The following is an 18,625-nucleotide window of genomic DNA, read 5'->3' as shown; positions in this document are numbered from 1 at the left end:
TCATCATGCCATTATTTTGTAGCCTTCGTATTAAGGAGATCTTGTAAGCATTTTGAAGAATGTATTTCCTTTGTTTAAAACTTGACCACAGAACAGGGTAAAAATAAACTGAGCTTCCAAGGCTGCCTCAGCAGATTATTTTTGGGGTAAGTGCATAACAGGCTGCATAAATTCGCAGGCTCTTATGCTCTCAGTTTACCTCAGTTTTCCAAGTGAAACCTATGTATAAGTTCACGTTGAAAATTATCCTGGTTTCCACAATAGAACAAACTATTGTGCTCACAGAGGAGTGTGAGTGTGTGAGAGTGAATGTGAGAGCGTGTGTGAGAGTATTTTTATGCAAGTATCGGTTGTACTATTTTCTAAAGAGTCATTTCCGTGGGTAAAGAAAGACTCTGAAAATTACCCTGTGGGAGGTACAATGCACAAACCTGTCACCAAATTAGAGAGAATCTGACCCCTCATTGGTACTGAACTGTCACAATTTCTCCTAAATCCTGAACAAATAATCTTAATCATACAGTGGTTACACCTTATATTGTTCTCCCTTAAAACCATCCTAATCTATTGACAGATATTTACACAACTTCTTTCTCAGCAAAACATAATCGCCAGACAATGTCACAGCCCTTTAACTCAATATTTCTTCCAACAATATCCTGTTATATAATATAGCCACAAAAAAAATTAATTTATTTTGAAACTATTAGAAAAGTTTATAACTGAGCTACTGGATTTCACTTTTGGCTGTGAGCACTCAGACGTGCCAGGTTAGGTTCCTGCACATCAAATGTAAGCTCAGGAAGCTTACAGGTAGACAAGATCAGCTATCCACTGACAAAGCAAGAGGAATTTATTTCCAAAACAATGCCTCCATCCCCTAGATTTCCATCTGTCTCAGCTCCTACCAGTCCAAAGGCAGACGCCAGGTCTGGAAATTAACCCAGACTATCCAATATGGCAGTGCATATTGTTCCGGTGCACATCAGGCCATCGCTTTGTTAAAGCCCAATTCCCTGGGCCTGACATTCATCATTTAATGTCTCTGATTCTTACTGCCCGAGCAGGGCTTCTCAGCTTTTCTCTGCCCGAGCCGGACTTCCCGGCTTCTCTACGCCCAAGTGGGTTGCAGGTCTCACTCCCCACAAGCCACCGCCTTCATGTTCTCTCCACCCCAAGTGGGATTGAGGGCCTTGCTCCCTGTGAGCCCCCCTACTGGCATCATGACTACCTTCACCAGGGGTTCCTGGCAGGCCGCCATGCAGCGGGCTCCTCCAGAGCCCCTCACAGACGTGTCCAGCCATTGATCCATCAAGGCCAAACCCCAGACCTGACATTAGCGCCCCTGGCCCAAATGCCGCAAGGTGGCCCCCAAGGCCCCTCGACATTGTCCAATTGATGGCCAGGACGCGTACACCTCGCTCAGTCCTGGATTATCTCTATCCTAGGCATGGCATGCCGTTCAAGACACTGACTTCCTCTGACCGCAAGCCTCACAGCTGTGATGTGTTCTGCAATAACTCTGTAGCTCGCTAACGTGCAAGGCTCCAAGGACTGCAAGTTAAATGGCATCCTGGAAGAGCGTAAGTCAAGAACGCGCCCGCTGCTACCATGGGCAGAACACTCCAAAGCAATAAAAAGAGGTCATGGGTCATTAGTCTCCACTTATTGTGCCAAGAGGAAACACCATGGCAGTAACCAGAAGTTGTGGGTCAGGGGTCTCCACATGACATGCTGTGGCAAGGGTTCCCTGGCCAGGCCCAACACTCCCTTTGACTGCGACATACTGCCCCGCGCGGCCCTTTTCCAGCTTCGAGAAGAACGTCAGAGCGGCTAGGTCTGAACGTACTATGTTCCTGGATGATCCATGCTGTTTCATGCGTACCATCCAGCTAATCAAGCGATCCTTTGGAACCCGCTGACTGGACCAGCTGTTCGAAATTAAGAACACCTCCCATCTTGTTGTAGCCGTGAACTTAGTTGCTTCATATGGATGGAGTGGGTGATCTTTGCAGCATCTCACATGCCGTCTGGTTCCAAAGGACCATGGCCGCTCTCTGTACCTCTCATAAGGAATCAGTTTTAAATGGAAAGGACATGCATGAGAATGCCCATGCTTCACATACCTTAAGTTGCATATCTACCCTTTCCAAGAATTACCGGAATACTGTTACAGAAGTCTTGACTCAGCGATATAATCTCACATACAGAGTTAGACCTACTCAATAACTCACCCACTGAGGTGGCAGGATAGGAGGGATCAAAAGAAAGTGAAGTACTGAGCATGCACAAAGAAGCACACAAAAGAGCTCCTTTGCCGCACTCCTTTGTGTGTGCGCCAGAATGTGTGGAATTTCCGGCATCTTCTGCCAGCTCTTGATCCTCCATACTGGTGACATCACTAAGGGTGGGGTGGGGCCAGAACGTACCGAAGTCAACGGAGCAGGTAGGCAGCCTCTGATATAATCACCTGCATAAGGGGCATGAGGTAGAAAATGCCCACATCTCTAGGCAGGGAAAGGCAGAAGAGAAACAGCATCCATCCCTGTTGGGGAAAACACACTTACCTGCAGAAGCACTTTTGAAAATTACGTTCTAAATTGAAACAATGAATAAATCATGGTACAACGGGAAAAATTACCACTAGGCAAGCACTAATGATTTTTGTTAGCTACCAAGAATCAAGCTTTGGTCAAAAGAATATTTTTTATGGTCTTCCTAAATAGACGTGATAATGCCCCTGTGACTTGGCCTTCAGAGAACACGGCTGTGCCTGCTTGCTGGGCAGACTGGATGGACCATTTTGGTCATTTTCAGCCGTCATTTCTATGTTACTACGTGACTCTTCAGACTGAAAAACCTTCATGCAGTCTGTTCATTCTAATATACAAGGAGTCAGTGGAGTACTGCATTAAATGTAACTAACAGTGTTTTTATTGTTGTGAACTGCTCTGAGATGCCGATAGCAGGGTGGTATTGTGCCTCTGCTGGGAATTAATGGATAGAGAAAAGTTTGCTCCTCTCTTTAAATAATAAGTGGCTTTCAATTATATTCTCTGAAATGCGTGCTTTAAAGATGCCTGCTTCCAGATCTGGGAACCTTGCTTGGATACCCTGCGTACAGGAAAGCCTACTTAAAAGCCTGCCTTGCTAATTCTAATTGTTTTCGGGTTTGTGTGAATTTTTTTTGGCAATGATGGCATAGTATTACTGTAAATATTTTTGTGCCTCTAGTTGAAAATTGTTTGCGGCTTCCAGGGAATGAAAGAGAATTTTGGTGCTGGAGGCAGTTGCCTAAATTACCTATGCCAAAATCCAGACTTGAATGTATGCAAACATGTCCTACAGCAGTCAGCTTTGGGCAGTTCTTCTCTCTGGTCACTGCAAATCCAAAATAGTTCCCAAACAGGGAGCCGATATAAAAGGCTGAGTGTTAAGAATGTGTGCACAAGCTTTTTTTTTTTTTTTTTTTTTAAGTCCTGATGCAGTAAGCTAATGGTATGTTAAAGAATCAGGAGTTAAAAAACGTACACAGACTAGAAAATGTGCACAAAAATGCAAGGCTTGGTGCACAGAAACCCTTGGTTTTCTGCACATAAAAATGCTTTCTGTTGATAAATCCAGAGTAACTCACGTTAGCAGCAGAACCTTGTGCTCCTATCATGTTGTGCTCCTGAATACTAGGACCTGTACTTGGGATTTATGTGCAGAACACCTGTCTTATGTACACCGGACTATGGGTCCTGCACTGGAACTGCAACTTCTGCCGGTAGATTAATATTAACCAGGGAAACTTTGCTTCACCTTGGACCAGGAGTTAAATTTCCAGCGCTAAGAAACATGATGTAAGCCAGTGCACCTCTCTGCATTGGGAGGTATTAGCTTAGCTAATGCCTTCGTTAACATGGGATTCCCATGTGAGGGTCTCTATGGAATACATACAGTTCTAATCACAAAACTCCATTCCTGCATCAGTACAGTTTGCATATAAAAAATGTGCCACAATTACAGGTTATAACTGCACGCTCTGCTGAGTGCATCTTATTGCATCAGCTTCAGAGCATGGAAGTTTGATATGAAGTTTAACAGTCTCCTAATACAGAGAAGGAAAACTATGATATCCATATCAAAAGAAGGAAATAAAGAATAAGAAATTCAAAAATCTAATTAAGGTAAAAGAAACATGGTTCTCAGGAAGTAGACACACATTTATACACCTCAAAGTAGGATGCTAAAACCCATTAAACATAATAACTGTAAAGGAAATGAATTGAGCAAGCTCCTAGCAAGAAAGCACATAATTAAAATAGTTAATAAAAAAAAATGGACTGTTAGATGCATCCTGCATTTCACTCTGAAATATCTGTGGTTAAGAAATACGCTAAGGAGTAACCACAGTATTATAGGAAAAATGTGAAAAAGAAATGAATCATCTAATAGTCACTTGCACTACTCTGTGCTGTGCCCTATGAATGAGAACAGCCACTCATTAGCAGAATATGCCTCAAAGAAAGCCGCAATAAATAATTCTAGAACATATGGCAAGTCAAGTCTGTCTTAACACAGCAGGCCTAGTTCAACATTCTTCACTCTGAAGCCAACAATAACATGGAAAAGGGTTGGCACTTCACTGTACATGGAAATGAATTAAGGAAGAACAAATGATCTTGTGATGTAGCACTCTCCTCAGTAAACTCTCTGGGGTGGAGACTCGGCCTTTCTCCCCTTCCCAAAAATAAGGCACGAAACAGATAGGGTTTCTCACTATTTCTACCCAGTCTGCTATGTATAGCTTATAACAATTCTACAGCCCAAGTCATCAAAGCATTCCAGGCATACACATAAGGGTTTGGGGTAGGTCTTCCAAGAAGGCGCCTTTTCCATCACTGAGAAGACTCTTGGAAAGGATTATGGTTCAGGAAGATTACTTATGGGTTCTAATGCTAAAGAAGGGGATGCGGGTATATTGTAGGAGAGCAGAAGCTGTCAGTACCTCTAAGTCACTGTTATGAAAAAGTGTGGTATCCTGAATAGCTATTAGGTGGTATTATGTATGGTACAATTACACGATGCATGTGTTTTAAGAAAAATGTGGGAACAGTATTTAATAGACTCTAATGGGTAATGTCTCCTTTAAGAAGTATGAAGAGAGAGGTTCTGTAGCAGGAGTGTTCCATAATATAAAATGATGAGTCAAAGAGGGGCGTAAGGAGCTGAAGGTAGCCCACTGAGAGAGGGGGTTGGCCTGGTGTGCCTCTCTATAGGGAGAGCCTCTGAAAGGGTTTTCCCCAATAAGGGAAAAGGCCAGAGGCTGGAGGGTGTTCCCGCTCATGGGGAAATAAACCAAGGGTCTTGTCCGGGACCCAGAGGAGACGTGATTGAGGGTCTCACCAGCTGTGGAAGACCTGAAGAGGAGGTCTGGATAAGGCTTGGATTTGGGGAATCTGGGGAAAGCCTCTGCCAAGCCTGTAATGCATGCTTTTGGAAATGTCCTGGGAAGAGGAGACTCCAGGATGGTAAGAGATGATCTCTGTGTGTGCGGGAAGAAGGATATGAAGATACTCTGAAAGGGAAATCTAGAATTGGCAATTTTTTGTCTCGAGATGGTATGAAGTAATAAGAGGTAGGTATTAATGGTCTAGACGTTAACGCTGGGAGGAATAAAGTATAGCAGATAAGTGTGTCTGAAACTAACGCTGTTACTACCTGGCTGTAGAAACCCATGAACCACTGAAACCCAACGGGCCATTCTAAATTCATCCGTAACATCTAACTGCTGGGAACCCCAGGAAATAAAAGTTAATTTAGTTGAATATATCTTTGAAGACTCTACTTTATCTTCTTGTGGGGGTTCCTGGAGACCAGAAGGGGTTCATATAGGGAAGACTTATGCGGCGGTGTCCTCTGTCCAGCCAAAAAAATTGACTGTACATTTAACAACAGAATCTTATAAAAAGACTCTGCATTTCCATCCTTGCCTCTGGGCCTGGTCCATTACACTATCTGTTTGACCCCCAAATGTAATCAAATCCCACTGAGAGAATGGCACTCTGCTCACTTACGTGCCACACTCTCTCACATTTTATGTGCCCTTCTAGGAAGAGTTACAGGTTTAAACACCAATCTGTATAACTACACACAATCAGAAAGCAAGACTGGTAAATTGTTTAAAACCCCTAACAGCCAGGATCTTAAATGGAAACTCCCACCCGACATTTTAGCTTTCAGGCTATCAAGCCCAGAAACTGAGGTCGGCCTTTCTGATGACATCCCAGCTAATAGTTCTTATTTGACTTTTACTGTAACAGCTAATTTATTTATCTTTTCTCTTTTGTAGTTTTTTTTAGCTGTTCCTATTTTATAATTATTGTATTTTCAGATTTTAATTGTAAACCGTTGTGAAGGCATGTCTGATGTAATGGTATATAAATGCTAGTAAACTAAACTAATCTCCTACTGCTCTCTTGATAGCAGTTTCCTTTTCTACTTTTTAATTCCAATTTCTTAATTACTTCTACCTAGTGTCCCTGGCTAGATTCCCTTAAAATTACACTTTCCAGCAGACTTAGAGTGATATCTATTCCTCTCTAGTTTCAGTGGCTCCCTTTAGGGGATCAGCTCACATTTCAGTGAAAACATGTATTGCTTCTTCACTGTTTTAGGGCCACTATTATCCAAAAGATATTTCCTTATCAGTGTCTGGAGCAAAATAAATTGAAAACAAGATCCTAAAAGTCTGCCAGATTGGGAGGGTGTGTGTCCTAGCTATTCAACTGGATTTAGTGTTCGGATCCTCAGTAGCACGCAAGAAAGGTAGATTGGCGTTTTTGGGGATGGAGAAATTATTGTGGTCAGACAATTAGATAGTGAAGATGCATTTCCAATATAGAGATTTTTTTTTTCTATATTCCCCTTTTCAACATTTTAAAGTGGATTACATTCAGGTACTGCAAGTATTATAAGGAAAAGGGTTATAATTCTCCAGAAACAGTTTCACTGGGGTAAAGCTGATTCTGGGAAATTTAAGGAGGTGATGCTTGCGATATCGATGAAGGGGGAAAAGAAAGGAGAAGTAGATTAGGAAAGTTTGGTTCATCTGTGGTATGAGATTTTGGGGCAGTGGGAGTGATTAAGGGGCTGAGTAAATCAGAACAGAATTTCCCCATTGGTATTCTAAAGAGCTAGCCGAGTTAAAACGGGTTTGTCGCTGGTTGGAGCGATGCTGGTAGAAATTTGGAAAAAAGGGAGGATAGGGGATCCTGGCAAAGGAATATTTTAAATTGTGCAAACCAAGAGAAGTTATTTCACAGGGATGATAGAATCTGCTCATAATAATCTGAGGGTGAAAGAAGCCTCTTCTGAATGGGTTTCATTTTGGAAACGTACACCCTAGCCACTGCATATAGAGGGCACATAATTTTAAATCCTGAGCAGTGGCTAGACTACAGCAGTGTTCCCCAACCTTTAACAAGCCCAAGGCACACCTCCATTAACACAAATGTTGTGTGGTACACCAGCCTCTGTGCAGGAACTGAGAGGACTCACATGACCAAAAGAAGAGCTAGGGAAGTACTGAAAGTCCAACCACATTTTAAAACAAAGGGAGAGAAGACAGATAGACAGACAGACATGAACTCATTGCAATTGGCCAGGTCCCCCTATACACAAATGCAGGAGAAGAGAGAAGTTGCTGTGATGTGGGCAAGCTGGTTCTGTTAGTTAACCTTGGCTGATGTATGTGGCTGCCAGTGCTCCTGCACGGTTTCTGCTGCCAAGGCTCAACGAGTTACATCCAGCACTCAGTGTCCTACTCTCTCTATTTTACCCAACCTGGGGATGACCGAGGCTGGAATGATTAAAAGGAGAAGGGTCAGGAAGGGGAAAAGGAGGTGGGGCTGAGTGCAATGTATACCCTGTATGCCGTCCATTAACCACCACACTCCAGGGCTCATATTGTAGGTAGAAAGAGGTGGCATGCATGATTACACGCTCTCTGAAAGGAGCGCCTACAGGTTTATGAGCCACTGCTGGTGACTTTTTGCTGTGAGGTGCTGAGAGCAGAGGCCAAGTACTGGTTTGAATCTGAGTGTTAAGATAGTGGTGACTTTTCCGTGACACACCTGATCAAGTCTGAAGGCCCACCAGTGTGCCATGGGAAACACTGGACTACCATGTTTAAAAGTTTTCTACTTCTATCCTTAAGGAGTGGAACAATTCTTCTGTAATTATCAGATTTCCCTTCAAGCAGAGCGACTTAGGTTTTACCTATCTGGGCCCCCAGATTCAGCAGATTTGAATGCAATATACTCAGCTTCACTCATTCTGAGAATGGAAAGTAGATCATGGCAAATAGATATTCAGGAAGGGGAAATCAAAAATTCCAAACAAATCAGGATTTGCCGATTGATCAGAGGCTGTACAGAAGTAGTAGCAGCAATTTAGGCTATAATGAGCGATTTGGGGTCAGTATGTATAAGACTCACTAGTAGAAAAGCCCATCATTTAATGATGGGAAAGGTAGATGATGGGATATAAACTCAGTAACCCCTTGATTCCCTCCCGTAGTAATACCTCCCCATAGAAGATATTATAATGTAGTGCTTCGCGGCCCGGTCCTTAGGATGCATACAAATCTATTTCATACATGCAGGCTTGCTGCAATTGGGTGTATACCTCAGATTTCTTTGGGGTGGCAGCAGAGGAAACGGGCAGAGTCATGACAACCTCATCCTCCAAAGTCCTGGTTGGCTGATGCAGTGCATTGCAGAGCACAGCTTGCAACCGTCGGCAGAAGTGCAGTCTCAGGGTGGAAAAATGACTTGGGGAGTGTGCCACTTCCTCTTCCTGTCCCCTCCCCCCCCCCCTCAGATCAATGAAGCCAGCATTTTTTTTTTTTAAGATCCGATTTCCCTGAGTGCCCCTGAAGTCATGGCTGCTACAACTAGTGGAGGAACGTGGAGCACCTCTGAGCAGCTTGGTTTTGTTTTGTTTTTCTCTCCAGCCAGTTCCTGTTCTGTGCTGCTGGTGCCGGCCCACCCCACTGTCAAAGGCCAAAAGCGGCAGGGACTGTGTCAGCAGGGTATGCAGAATTGCCTTCATGCCAGAGACTCACCAGCAGCACTTGTTCTGCACAGAGCCTGGCTGGAAGAGAAAAAAAAAAAGCAGGAGCAGATACCTAAGTTTTGAGTGAGGCAGTGTACGTTTGTGTGAATGGTATCCTGCTTCGGCTCTGTGTGTGTATCTCTGTGTGCTTGAATGGGAGCCTGCCTGGGTTCTAGGTGCAAATGGAAGCCTTCCTGGCAAGAGAGCGATAATGGGAAGCCTACCTGGGTTGTAGCTGTATGTGCGTGTGAATGGGAAGCCTACCTGGGTTGCAGCTGTATGTGCGTGTGAATGGGAAGCCTACCTGGGTTGTAGCTGTATGTGCGTGTGAATGGGAAGCCTACCTGGGTTGCAGCTGTATGTGCGTGTGAATGGGAAGCCTACCTGGGTTGTAGCTGTATGTTCGTGTGAAAGGGAAGCCTACCTGGGTTGCAGCTGTATGTGCGTGTGAATGGGAAGCCTACCTGGGTTGTAGCTGTATGTTCGTGTGAAAGGGAAGCCTACCTGGGTTGCAGCTGTATGCGCGTGTGAATGGGAAGCCTACCTGGGTTGTAGCTGTATGCGCGTGTGAATGGGAAGCCTACCTGGGTTGCAGCTGTATGCGCGTGTGAATGGGAAGCCTACCTGGGTTGTAGCTGTATGCGCGTGTGAATGGGAAGCCTACCTGGGTTGCAGCTGTATGCGCGTGTGAATGGGAAACCTACCTGGGTTGTAGCTGTATGCGCGTGTGAATGGGAAGCCTACCTGGGTTGTAGCTGTATGCGCGTGTGAATGGGAAGCCTACCTGGGTTGTAGCTGTATGCGCGTGTGAATGGGAAGCCTACCTGGGTTGCAGCTGTATGCGCGTGTGAATGGGAAACCTACCTGGGTTGTAGCTGTATGCGCGTGTGAATGGGAAGCCTACCTGGGTTGTAGCTGTATGCGCGTGTGAATGGGAAGCCTACCTGGGTTGTAGCTGTATGCGCGTGTGAATGGGAAGCCTACCTGGCTTGCAGCTGTATGTGCGTGTGAATGGGAAGCCTACCTGGGTTGCAGCTGTATGTGCGTGTGAATGGGAAGCCTACCTGGGTTGTAGCTGTATGCGCGTGTGAATGGGAAGCCTACCTGGGTTGTAGCTGTATGTTCGTGTGAAAGGGAAGCCTACCTGGGTTGTAGCTGTATGTGCGTGTGAATGTGTGTGTGCGTGTGTGTGAAGAAAGTCTGTGCCATCCTCAATAATTCATAAGCTCAGGGTGACAGGATATCAACATTTTTCAGGTCTTGGGGGATCAGGGGATTTTCCCATCCGTATTAGTTTTAATTACTGGGTGTTTGATGTGTTGGATATTTTGAAATATTTTAATGCTGTTTAGACATTTTTTTTATCTTTTATATGTACTCAATTTTTGGAAGTTTTTCTATTTGTCTGCTCTTTGGCAATATTGTTTTTATTAGTTTGATTTATGTTTATGTTTGATATTTCTTGATTTTATTGTTTGATGATTTATGAGGACTGGTGATGTTTCTGTTTTTCCATTGCTGCACTGCATACAGTCTGGCTTTTTGAACTTCCCAGTTTGGTTCTACACATTTCTATTTATACTTTATGGCTTCTTTATTCTGTATTTGATAAGAGTGTCCATGTTCGGCGTCTGCGCTCGGATTGGTGCATTCTGTTAGTGCGTAGTTTCTAGGTTGGGATTTATAACAGTTTGGTTTGTTCTACAATCCTAATATGAGGTGTTTGCAGTGTTGCCTTTTCGTACATAGGGTTGTTCCTGTTTGAGTGCTGGCAGTTAGTACCTTTTTGATATGGAAAGTTTACAATATATCTTTACTGTCATTCAGTTTACTCAAGGCTTTGAGCGCCAAACCCACACGCATTACAAAAGTCCTAATACTATATGTGTTCCAAGTGTCTTTTTTACAGGGTTTTCTGTAAAAACATGACACCACAGTACATGCTACAGGGCCCAGCCAGCAGCATTTTTATGTGCTGGTAGGTGAGGCAGGAGCACCTAGGGATAAGTCTACACAATTTAGACGTTTAGGACCTGTGGATGGAGTAAGATATGTTCGGGGGGTTGTCAATTTTGAAAGTTTGGATTGCTGGAGGGAGCAGGGGTTTTTTTTGGCGGGGAAAGGTGTCAGACAGAGCGTGAGAATGACAGTTTCTGTTGTGTGTTGGTTATTGGAAAAGCAACAAAAATTCTGTATTAAAAAAAAACAGAACAGTAACTGAAATTGTTCCCACAGGGCAGCAAACACACTAGCACTGGCTCTGCATGTATATTTTTTGCAGATATCCTGAAAACCAGACTGGGTATGTCCCAAGGACTGGATTGGTTAAGAAACATTGCCCTAACAGACCTCCAACCCGGAACATGTCCTCACGATGTTCTGGAATAGAAAATGGCCTGGCAATAACAGGAATAGCACCACCCTCTGCTATTTTAAGTGTTTCTACTAGATGGCAAAACAATTCCTGGGGAGTAAGAGTAATTAGTCTTAGATTCTCATCTCTGTTGTCCAGATTGTCAATAAGATAATGTAATGCATCATCATCTTTTTTTTTTTTTAAACTGTACATGGCCTTTGCATTCCTGAAGAATGAATTCAGATTCCGTCACCCTCTTTACAGAGTCCTGAACCACCCAAGCTTGAGAAGAAAACTCCAATTTAGTATCTCAATTATCCTTTCATACAAGCCAGCGCAATCTCCTCCACATTAACGACAGTGCTCCAAAGAGAGTCTCCATGTTAATTTCATTAAGGAGCTGCTGCCTCAGCTTTCCCCTGCTCAAAACGCCAGTGCAACCAGACATTTTTTTTTCCCGAGCAAGAATCAAACACACACCTGTCCCAGACTTACTTTGTTCCAAGGCAGACAAAACGGTGTCTACACCACAGGGCTCAGAGTGAGAACTTCTCCAAAGCACCATGGGTGCTGAGTCCGACCACACCACTACTTCTCATCTAGACTCCATTATGGATGTCCCTGAATTGTGCAGGTCAGCAGTTCCCATACTCATCCAAGGAGCCACTAGAGGACACGGCACTCACAGACTCATCCTCCACAGGTCCTTTCAGCAAGTCCATTACCTAGCAGCAGCCGAATCGGGAAATTCCACAATCTTCAAGCATTTTAAGGGAGACAGACTACTTGACCTTGCAGAGAGGTCAGGGGTCAGAGGCTGGTAACAACACTGCCATGGAAGTCCTGACAGTATCAGCAGCACTACCTCCTCCACAAATCAAGAAGCAATCCATGGGTTCCGGCAATCAGAAAGTACAGGGCACGGTGGCTTCCCCACTTGCATTTTCACAAAAATGAGATAATTTTAAAAAAAACAAGTGACAAGGAGGCCCAGATGGCAACATCTCTGAGTGCCTTAGTGCAGAGATGCCATTTTGACCCCTGTTCTTTCATTTTTGGTACAGTGTGTCCTGTTTTGTCCTCGGCTGTGCTATGTGTATAGACTGATGAGTCTGAATGCAGGAATGTGAGTATGTGCACAATGCAGGTCCAAGAAGTGTGAAAGTGATTATGAGGATGTGGAATAAATGACTTGGGGGCTGCATACTGCAGTACTCTTGCAAATCCATTTTTAAGCAGACAAGTGCTGCAGCCATCAAAGTACTGTCTTTTCAAAAGCGGTGAGAAATGGCTGCAAAAGGAGCCACTTAAAAACTTTTTTTTTTTTAAACACTGCTTTCTAATAGAGGTTGACAGAGTAAAAAACAAAGAGTAGCATGATACAAATCCCATGATTTTCCATGGGAAGACTTTAAAAATAATACATATATTTTTCCTCCCATAGAAGATAATGGAATCTCTGTGGTCAAAAAGGAGCGCACCCAGACTTAACCATGCTCTGGGCAGGAGTAAGTCTATCTATTTGGGGTAGAGGCTTCCCAGAGGCAAATAAAACCTCCATAAAGGCACAGTGGAAATAAGCTGCTGTGGCCTGGCCAGAAGCAAAACGGAGGAAAGTAATGGAAAATTCATGGTGGCTTTGCCTTTTGGATACGTTGAGTATCTTTTTTCTGGCAAATCTCACCCCGAGTAACACCTTCACATGCCCTTTTGCAACTGAAGATATTTCGTAAAACCACTAGTTGGCTGTTATTTGCTAAACAGAAACCTCTGGTAGTGAGTCATGTCTGTAATTATCCTTGCCTATCGAGAGAGGAGATATGATGCCAAGGAGGTTAGTGACCCGATTCCTAGACTACAAAATTGAATGTCCTGTCAAGAATTCTCTTCCTATTTCAGATGACCTTATGGCAGGGGAGGTCAACTCTGGTCCTTGAGAGCCACAAACAGGCCAGGTTTTCAGGATATGCACAATGAATATGCATGAGATAGATTTGCATACAATGGAGGCAGTGCATGCAAATCTATCTCATGCATATTCATTATGGATATCCTGAAAACCTGGCCTGTTTGTGGCTCTCGAGGACCAGAGTTGGCCACCTCTGCCTTTTGGGATGTTGTCCACATTGCCCTTTTCTTTTTTTTGCAGAACTGAATGATCATACTTTTTTTTTTTGTGTGTGTAAAAAAAAAAAAAAGACCTTGAGAAACAGTCTGGTTGCTTAATGAATATAGAAATGGGTATGGCTTTGCCCAATTTCTTGATTTATTACTTGACTTTAAATGCAGAGAAAGTTTCTCTGCCTAACCAGTATTTCTTATAGATTGTACAAGGCTGTAATACTATAAGCACCTGATCACCAAATTGATCACTCTGCTTAACATGCCAAGTCAGCACTGCACCTTCAGCACCTCCCACCCTCCAAAGGAGATGTCAGTAATAGTCTGCCACCACATACATCTGACAGCTTAGTTCCTGTGCTACTGCACAATCCACAAGACCTAAGCTACAGTCCTGTACACAGTACATCTGAAAATGCAGATTATAATTAATTTTCCCTCTTAGCAATCTTCCTCCTCCCTCCCACACTAAAGCTTCCTAAACTGGACATAAATCTTGGAGGTTTCACATGATGGAGGACAGATGAATTCTGTAATGTAAACATGCAGCTGCTTTTTGCTTAAAACCAGAAAAACAGAAAGATTAGTAAAACAACAAAAAACCTACTTTATCAAAAGACTTTTAACATCTTTATCTTCACCTTCCCGTAGCTCAAATTTGCTTGTCAACGAAAGAGAAATTTCGGTCTTTGCCAGCTGACTCAGCGTGCTTTCTTTGTTGGGATCGCTGGGATCAACAGCTCCTTCCCCTAGGAAAGGATAGGAGATGGATGAATTACCAGGTCATTGACTCATGGCAAATTATTGGCAAAAGAACCAGACTTCTGGGAAGGACATGAAAGGAACAGAAAGAACCCCCATCTAAACTGCTATAATCCCATGACATGTCTCTATATAAACCTCTCTGAACATATGGCTCACATATTACTCTTCAGTAATGCACATGGCATGAAGAAAGGAGCCCAAAAGATAAAAAGAATGCTTAGGACTGGAGTGAGGCACAGTCAGCAGGGAATACAATGTATGCTGGAGCAGCCTGCTCTCCCGAAGCTGGAAATTTTAATTCTGAGTTAGCTGCATTCAAGTCCTTCAAATGTGGGGGGTAATAGTACATCAGATTTTGCAGGGCAAAGGAAAAGCATGAGCCTATGATTCCTCATAGATGCTGTCATAATGTACATATTTAGACATGGCTCATTATATGAAACGCTCAGGAGACCTGGTGTACTTTCCAGACACCTACCAAAGAAAATAATAACACATTATGGCAGGATATAACATATGACTAAGATTTATCTTGCCTTTTAAATCAAATATCGATGAGTGACATTTGAGATTATGAAGTCAGTTTTGAATGTTTTAGTGCGGGTAACAGTTACTCGCAGAAAAAAAACTGCGCTTTCATTATTTCCTCACACCAAAAGCCTACATTTTGTGTGCTCAACCTGTGTGCATAAAATTTATCCAGACAAAAAGGGGCATTGATGGAGGCGTTCTGGGGGCAAAGCTAAACTTCAGCTGGTGAGCACATATATTGAGTACTGTCTGACTAAAGTTACATACTCCAGTCTGGTTAGAAAAATGAGAATCGCAACTTTATCAGAGTATATTGAGTTGGAGACTTGTACGAATAAGTCCTACTTAATATCCATAAGAACATAGGAACATAAGACTTGCCACACTGGGTCACACCAAGGATCCATCAAGCCCAGTATCCTGTTTCCAACAGTGGCCAAGTCAGGTCACAAGAATCTGGCAGGATCCCAAGCTGCTCATCCCAAGAATAAGCAGTGGATTTCTGCAACTCTACTTTAATAATGGTTTATGGACTTTTTCTTCAGGAACTTGTCCAAACCATTTTTAAATACCGGGATATGTTGGGAACATCATCTCGGTTTACAGGTAACTCAAAACAGCAAGGAGCTTTACAGAGAACAGGTAACAGTGTGTAACGAAATGCGGGAAGCTGGGATTAAGATGGGTAAACGGGATATATGCAAGAAAATACATGAAACATTAAACAGTAACAGGTTGGCTTGAAATATTTACAGGGGCATACATGGCGGGGCATATTGGGTATATACATGAAACATTAATCAGGGGACATGTTGGCTTCACAGTTTTTAAATTTAAAGAAAAGATATAATTCAAAGATGCAGAGTTTTAAATATTTTGAGCAGAATTTCCCTAGAAGTACACTATAAGAGTCCCTTCCATTTCTTTCCCTACTCCCCTGGCCAGACCTCTTTCAACTCTTCCCTTTTAGGCCTCAACTCCTCTGCTCTCTTCTATCTCTCCCCTCTCTCCATGCTCAATTCCTTCTACTCCATTCCCACAGTTTGACTCCCTCTCATACAGGCCCTCACACAGGCTTCCTCTGTTCTTCTCTCTCACACAAACTCCCTCTCTCTCTCTTGTACACAAACTCACCCTATCACCCAGGCTCCTTTTCTCTCCTGCACATACACACCCTCTATCCTGCACGCGCACACCCACATATACCCTCACACAGGCTCCCTTCTCTCTCTCTCTCTCTCTTGTACATACAAAATCTCTCACTCAATCATACAAGATCCCAATCTCTCACTCATACACACACTCTCTCACAGGCTCCCTCGCATGCTCACATACACACACAGGCACCCTCATAAGCCCACTTCCTCTCTCACACAGTCTCATGACCTTTCTTGCCTCTTATTCTGGGCCTTCTCTGCTGCTGCACCTGCTAATCTTCTCCGATCTGCTTGTGGCCAGCTGATCCTTGGGCCTAATCTTTGCCGTGAGCAGGACGGGCTTTGCTTACAGCCAGCTGCTGCTCCGGACCTAATCTCTGCTCCTTGGGCCTAATCTTGTCCACGAGCAGGACGGGCTCTGCCTACGGCCAGCTGATCCTCAGGCCTGATTTTCACCATGAGTGGGATGGGCTCCATTTGCAGCCCACAGGGCTTCTCTGAAATTCTGTGCAAAAATTAAATTCTGCACAGTAGGAGAACTCTGTGCAGAACCTCTATCTTCCCTCTTTCCTCATAGCAGAATTGTTCCATCCCCACCTTGGTTCAGCCGCACCACACACTATCACGATAACTCCGCCCAAACCCCACCCACATTCCTCTCCTTCCCCTAATTTTAATACCACCGCCGTGATACTGGCACATCGCACAATAAAGAATGACCCTGTGAGAGAACAAGTACTTGAAAGTACTTGAAAGTAATCCACTTTGAAGTGCAAAAAAGTGGAATATTAAAAAAAAAAAAAATCAATCAAATGTGGAACCTTGCATTGTGTAGACATAATTTGGGTTACTCTTCCCTAAGTGCTTTCATTTTGCACTTGTCCACATTAAATTTTATTTTCCATTGGCATGTCTAGTCTCATAGTTTTGCAAGGTCCTCTTGCAATTTCTCACTATCCTCTTGTGATTTAACAACTTCGAATAATTTAGTTTCATCAGCAGATCTGATCACTTCACTCGTTCCCATTTCCAGGTTGTTTTTAAACATATTAAAAAGCAATGGTCCTCAAAAATGATGCCTGTGCACTCCACTTTTCACCTTTTTCCATTGGGACAATTTACCATTTAGCACTACTCTGTCTTCTATCTTTTAACCAGTCGACAATCCACAATAGGACACTGCCACCTATCCCATGACATTTTAATTTTCTAAGTCGCCTCTCATGAGGTACTTTGTCTAATGCTTTTTGGAAATCCAGCTACACTATATCAACTGGCTCTCCTATCCACATGTTTATTTACACCTTCAAAAAATGTAGCAAATTGGTGAGCAAAGACTTCCCTTGGCTAAATCCATGTTGACTTTGTCCCATTAAACTATGCTTATCTATATGTTCAGCAATTTTTTTCTTTGATAGTTTCTTCCATTTTGCCTGGCATGGACGTCAGATTTACTGGTTTGTAGTTTCCTGAATCACCCCTTGATCCCTTTTTAAAATTTGGTGTTACATTGGCAACGCTTCGGGTACAGATGTTAATGATAGTTTACAAATTTCCAATAGCAGGTCCGCAATTCATTTCTCGGTTCTTTCAGCATTCTGGGATGTATACCATCTGGTCCAGGTGATTTGCTAGTTTGTCATTCTGCCCTACCACATCTTCAAGGTTCACAGAGACTTGTTTCATTTCCTGAAAATTCACCTTTGAATATAATTTCTGGCATGGGTATCTCTCTCTCTTACATCTTCCTCAGTGAATACAGAAGCAAATAATTCATTTAGTCTCATTCCTAAGTGCCCCTTTTATCCCTTGATCATCTAATGGTCCAACTGACTCGTAGGCTTTTTAACTCAAATGTACCTGAAAAAGTTTTTATTATGAATTTTTGCTTCCAGGGCAAGCTTCTTTTCAAATTCTCTTTTTGACTTCTTTATCCAGAAAATGTGTGCTTAACTTTCCCCAAATATTTTTGATGCTCTCTGAATCAATCTCTCTCTCTATCTCTCTCTCTCTCTCTCTATATATATATATATTACACATACAATAGTAAGTACCTCAATTACCAGGGTTTTGTAATGCCCTTAAATGCGGTGATAGGTTCTGGCATCTTTTCAGGAGTAAGCAGGTGGCTTTTAAAAGGTGCTTGCAACTTCACAGGGAAACCATGATACTAAAACCAGATTATTGCTCCAAACAGCATGAATGTGCCTCATTCTAACTACCACACTGTTAGTCTGCAAAAGCACCTCCAAGTTGACAGATTGTGCCTAGTAAAATGTAGGCAAAACAAAAATATTCCAATTGGTATTATTACTCCTCATCTATTATAGCATGATGCTTAATCATTTTTTTTTTTTTTTACATATGAACAATATTCTCATGTGATATTTAATGAAACTACTGTGCACTTGTGAACAGGTGCTCAAACATGCATTCTAGAAAACCCTTTTCACACACACACAGTATTTATTATGTATTTAAAAGATTTATATCCCACACTATCCACAGTCCTAGGTGGGTAACAATGATTACTTACAAAAATAAGTTAACAAGCAAAAAAATCCATACCAATGACACTGGTACCATTGTTCAA

General features: G+C 42.9%; 1 protein-coding gene across 2 annotated transcripts in view; it reads right to left on the bottom strand.

The window, feature by feature from the left end:
* IQGAP2 (IQ motif containing GTPase activating protein 2) overlaps positions 1–18,625 on the bottom strand; it is a 604,286-nt gene that overhangs the window by 50,901 nt on the left and 534,760 nt on the right. For both annotated transcript variants that reach the window (XM_029575244.1, XM_029575253.1), the window contains one exon: positions 14,187–14,328. In XM_029575244.1, coding sequence (XP_029431104.1) covers positions 14,187–14,328 — 142 coding nt within the window. The remainder of the gene's footprint in view (positions 1–14,186; positions 14,329–18,625) is intronic.

Source organism: Rhinatrema bivittatum, chromosome 1, assembly GCF_901001135.1.
Source record: "Rhinatrema bivittatum chromosome 1, aRhiBiv1.1, whole genome shotgun sequence".
Classification (NCBI taxonomy): Eukaryota; Metazoa; Chordata; class Amphibia; order Gymnophiona; family Rhinatrematidae; genus Rhinatrema; species Rhinatrema bivittatum.
This window is presented reverse-complemented; position numbering and strand designations above follow the sequence as displayed.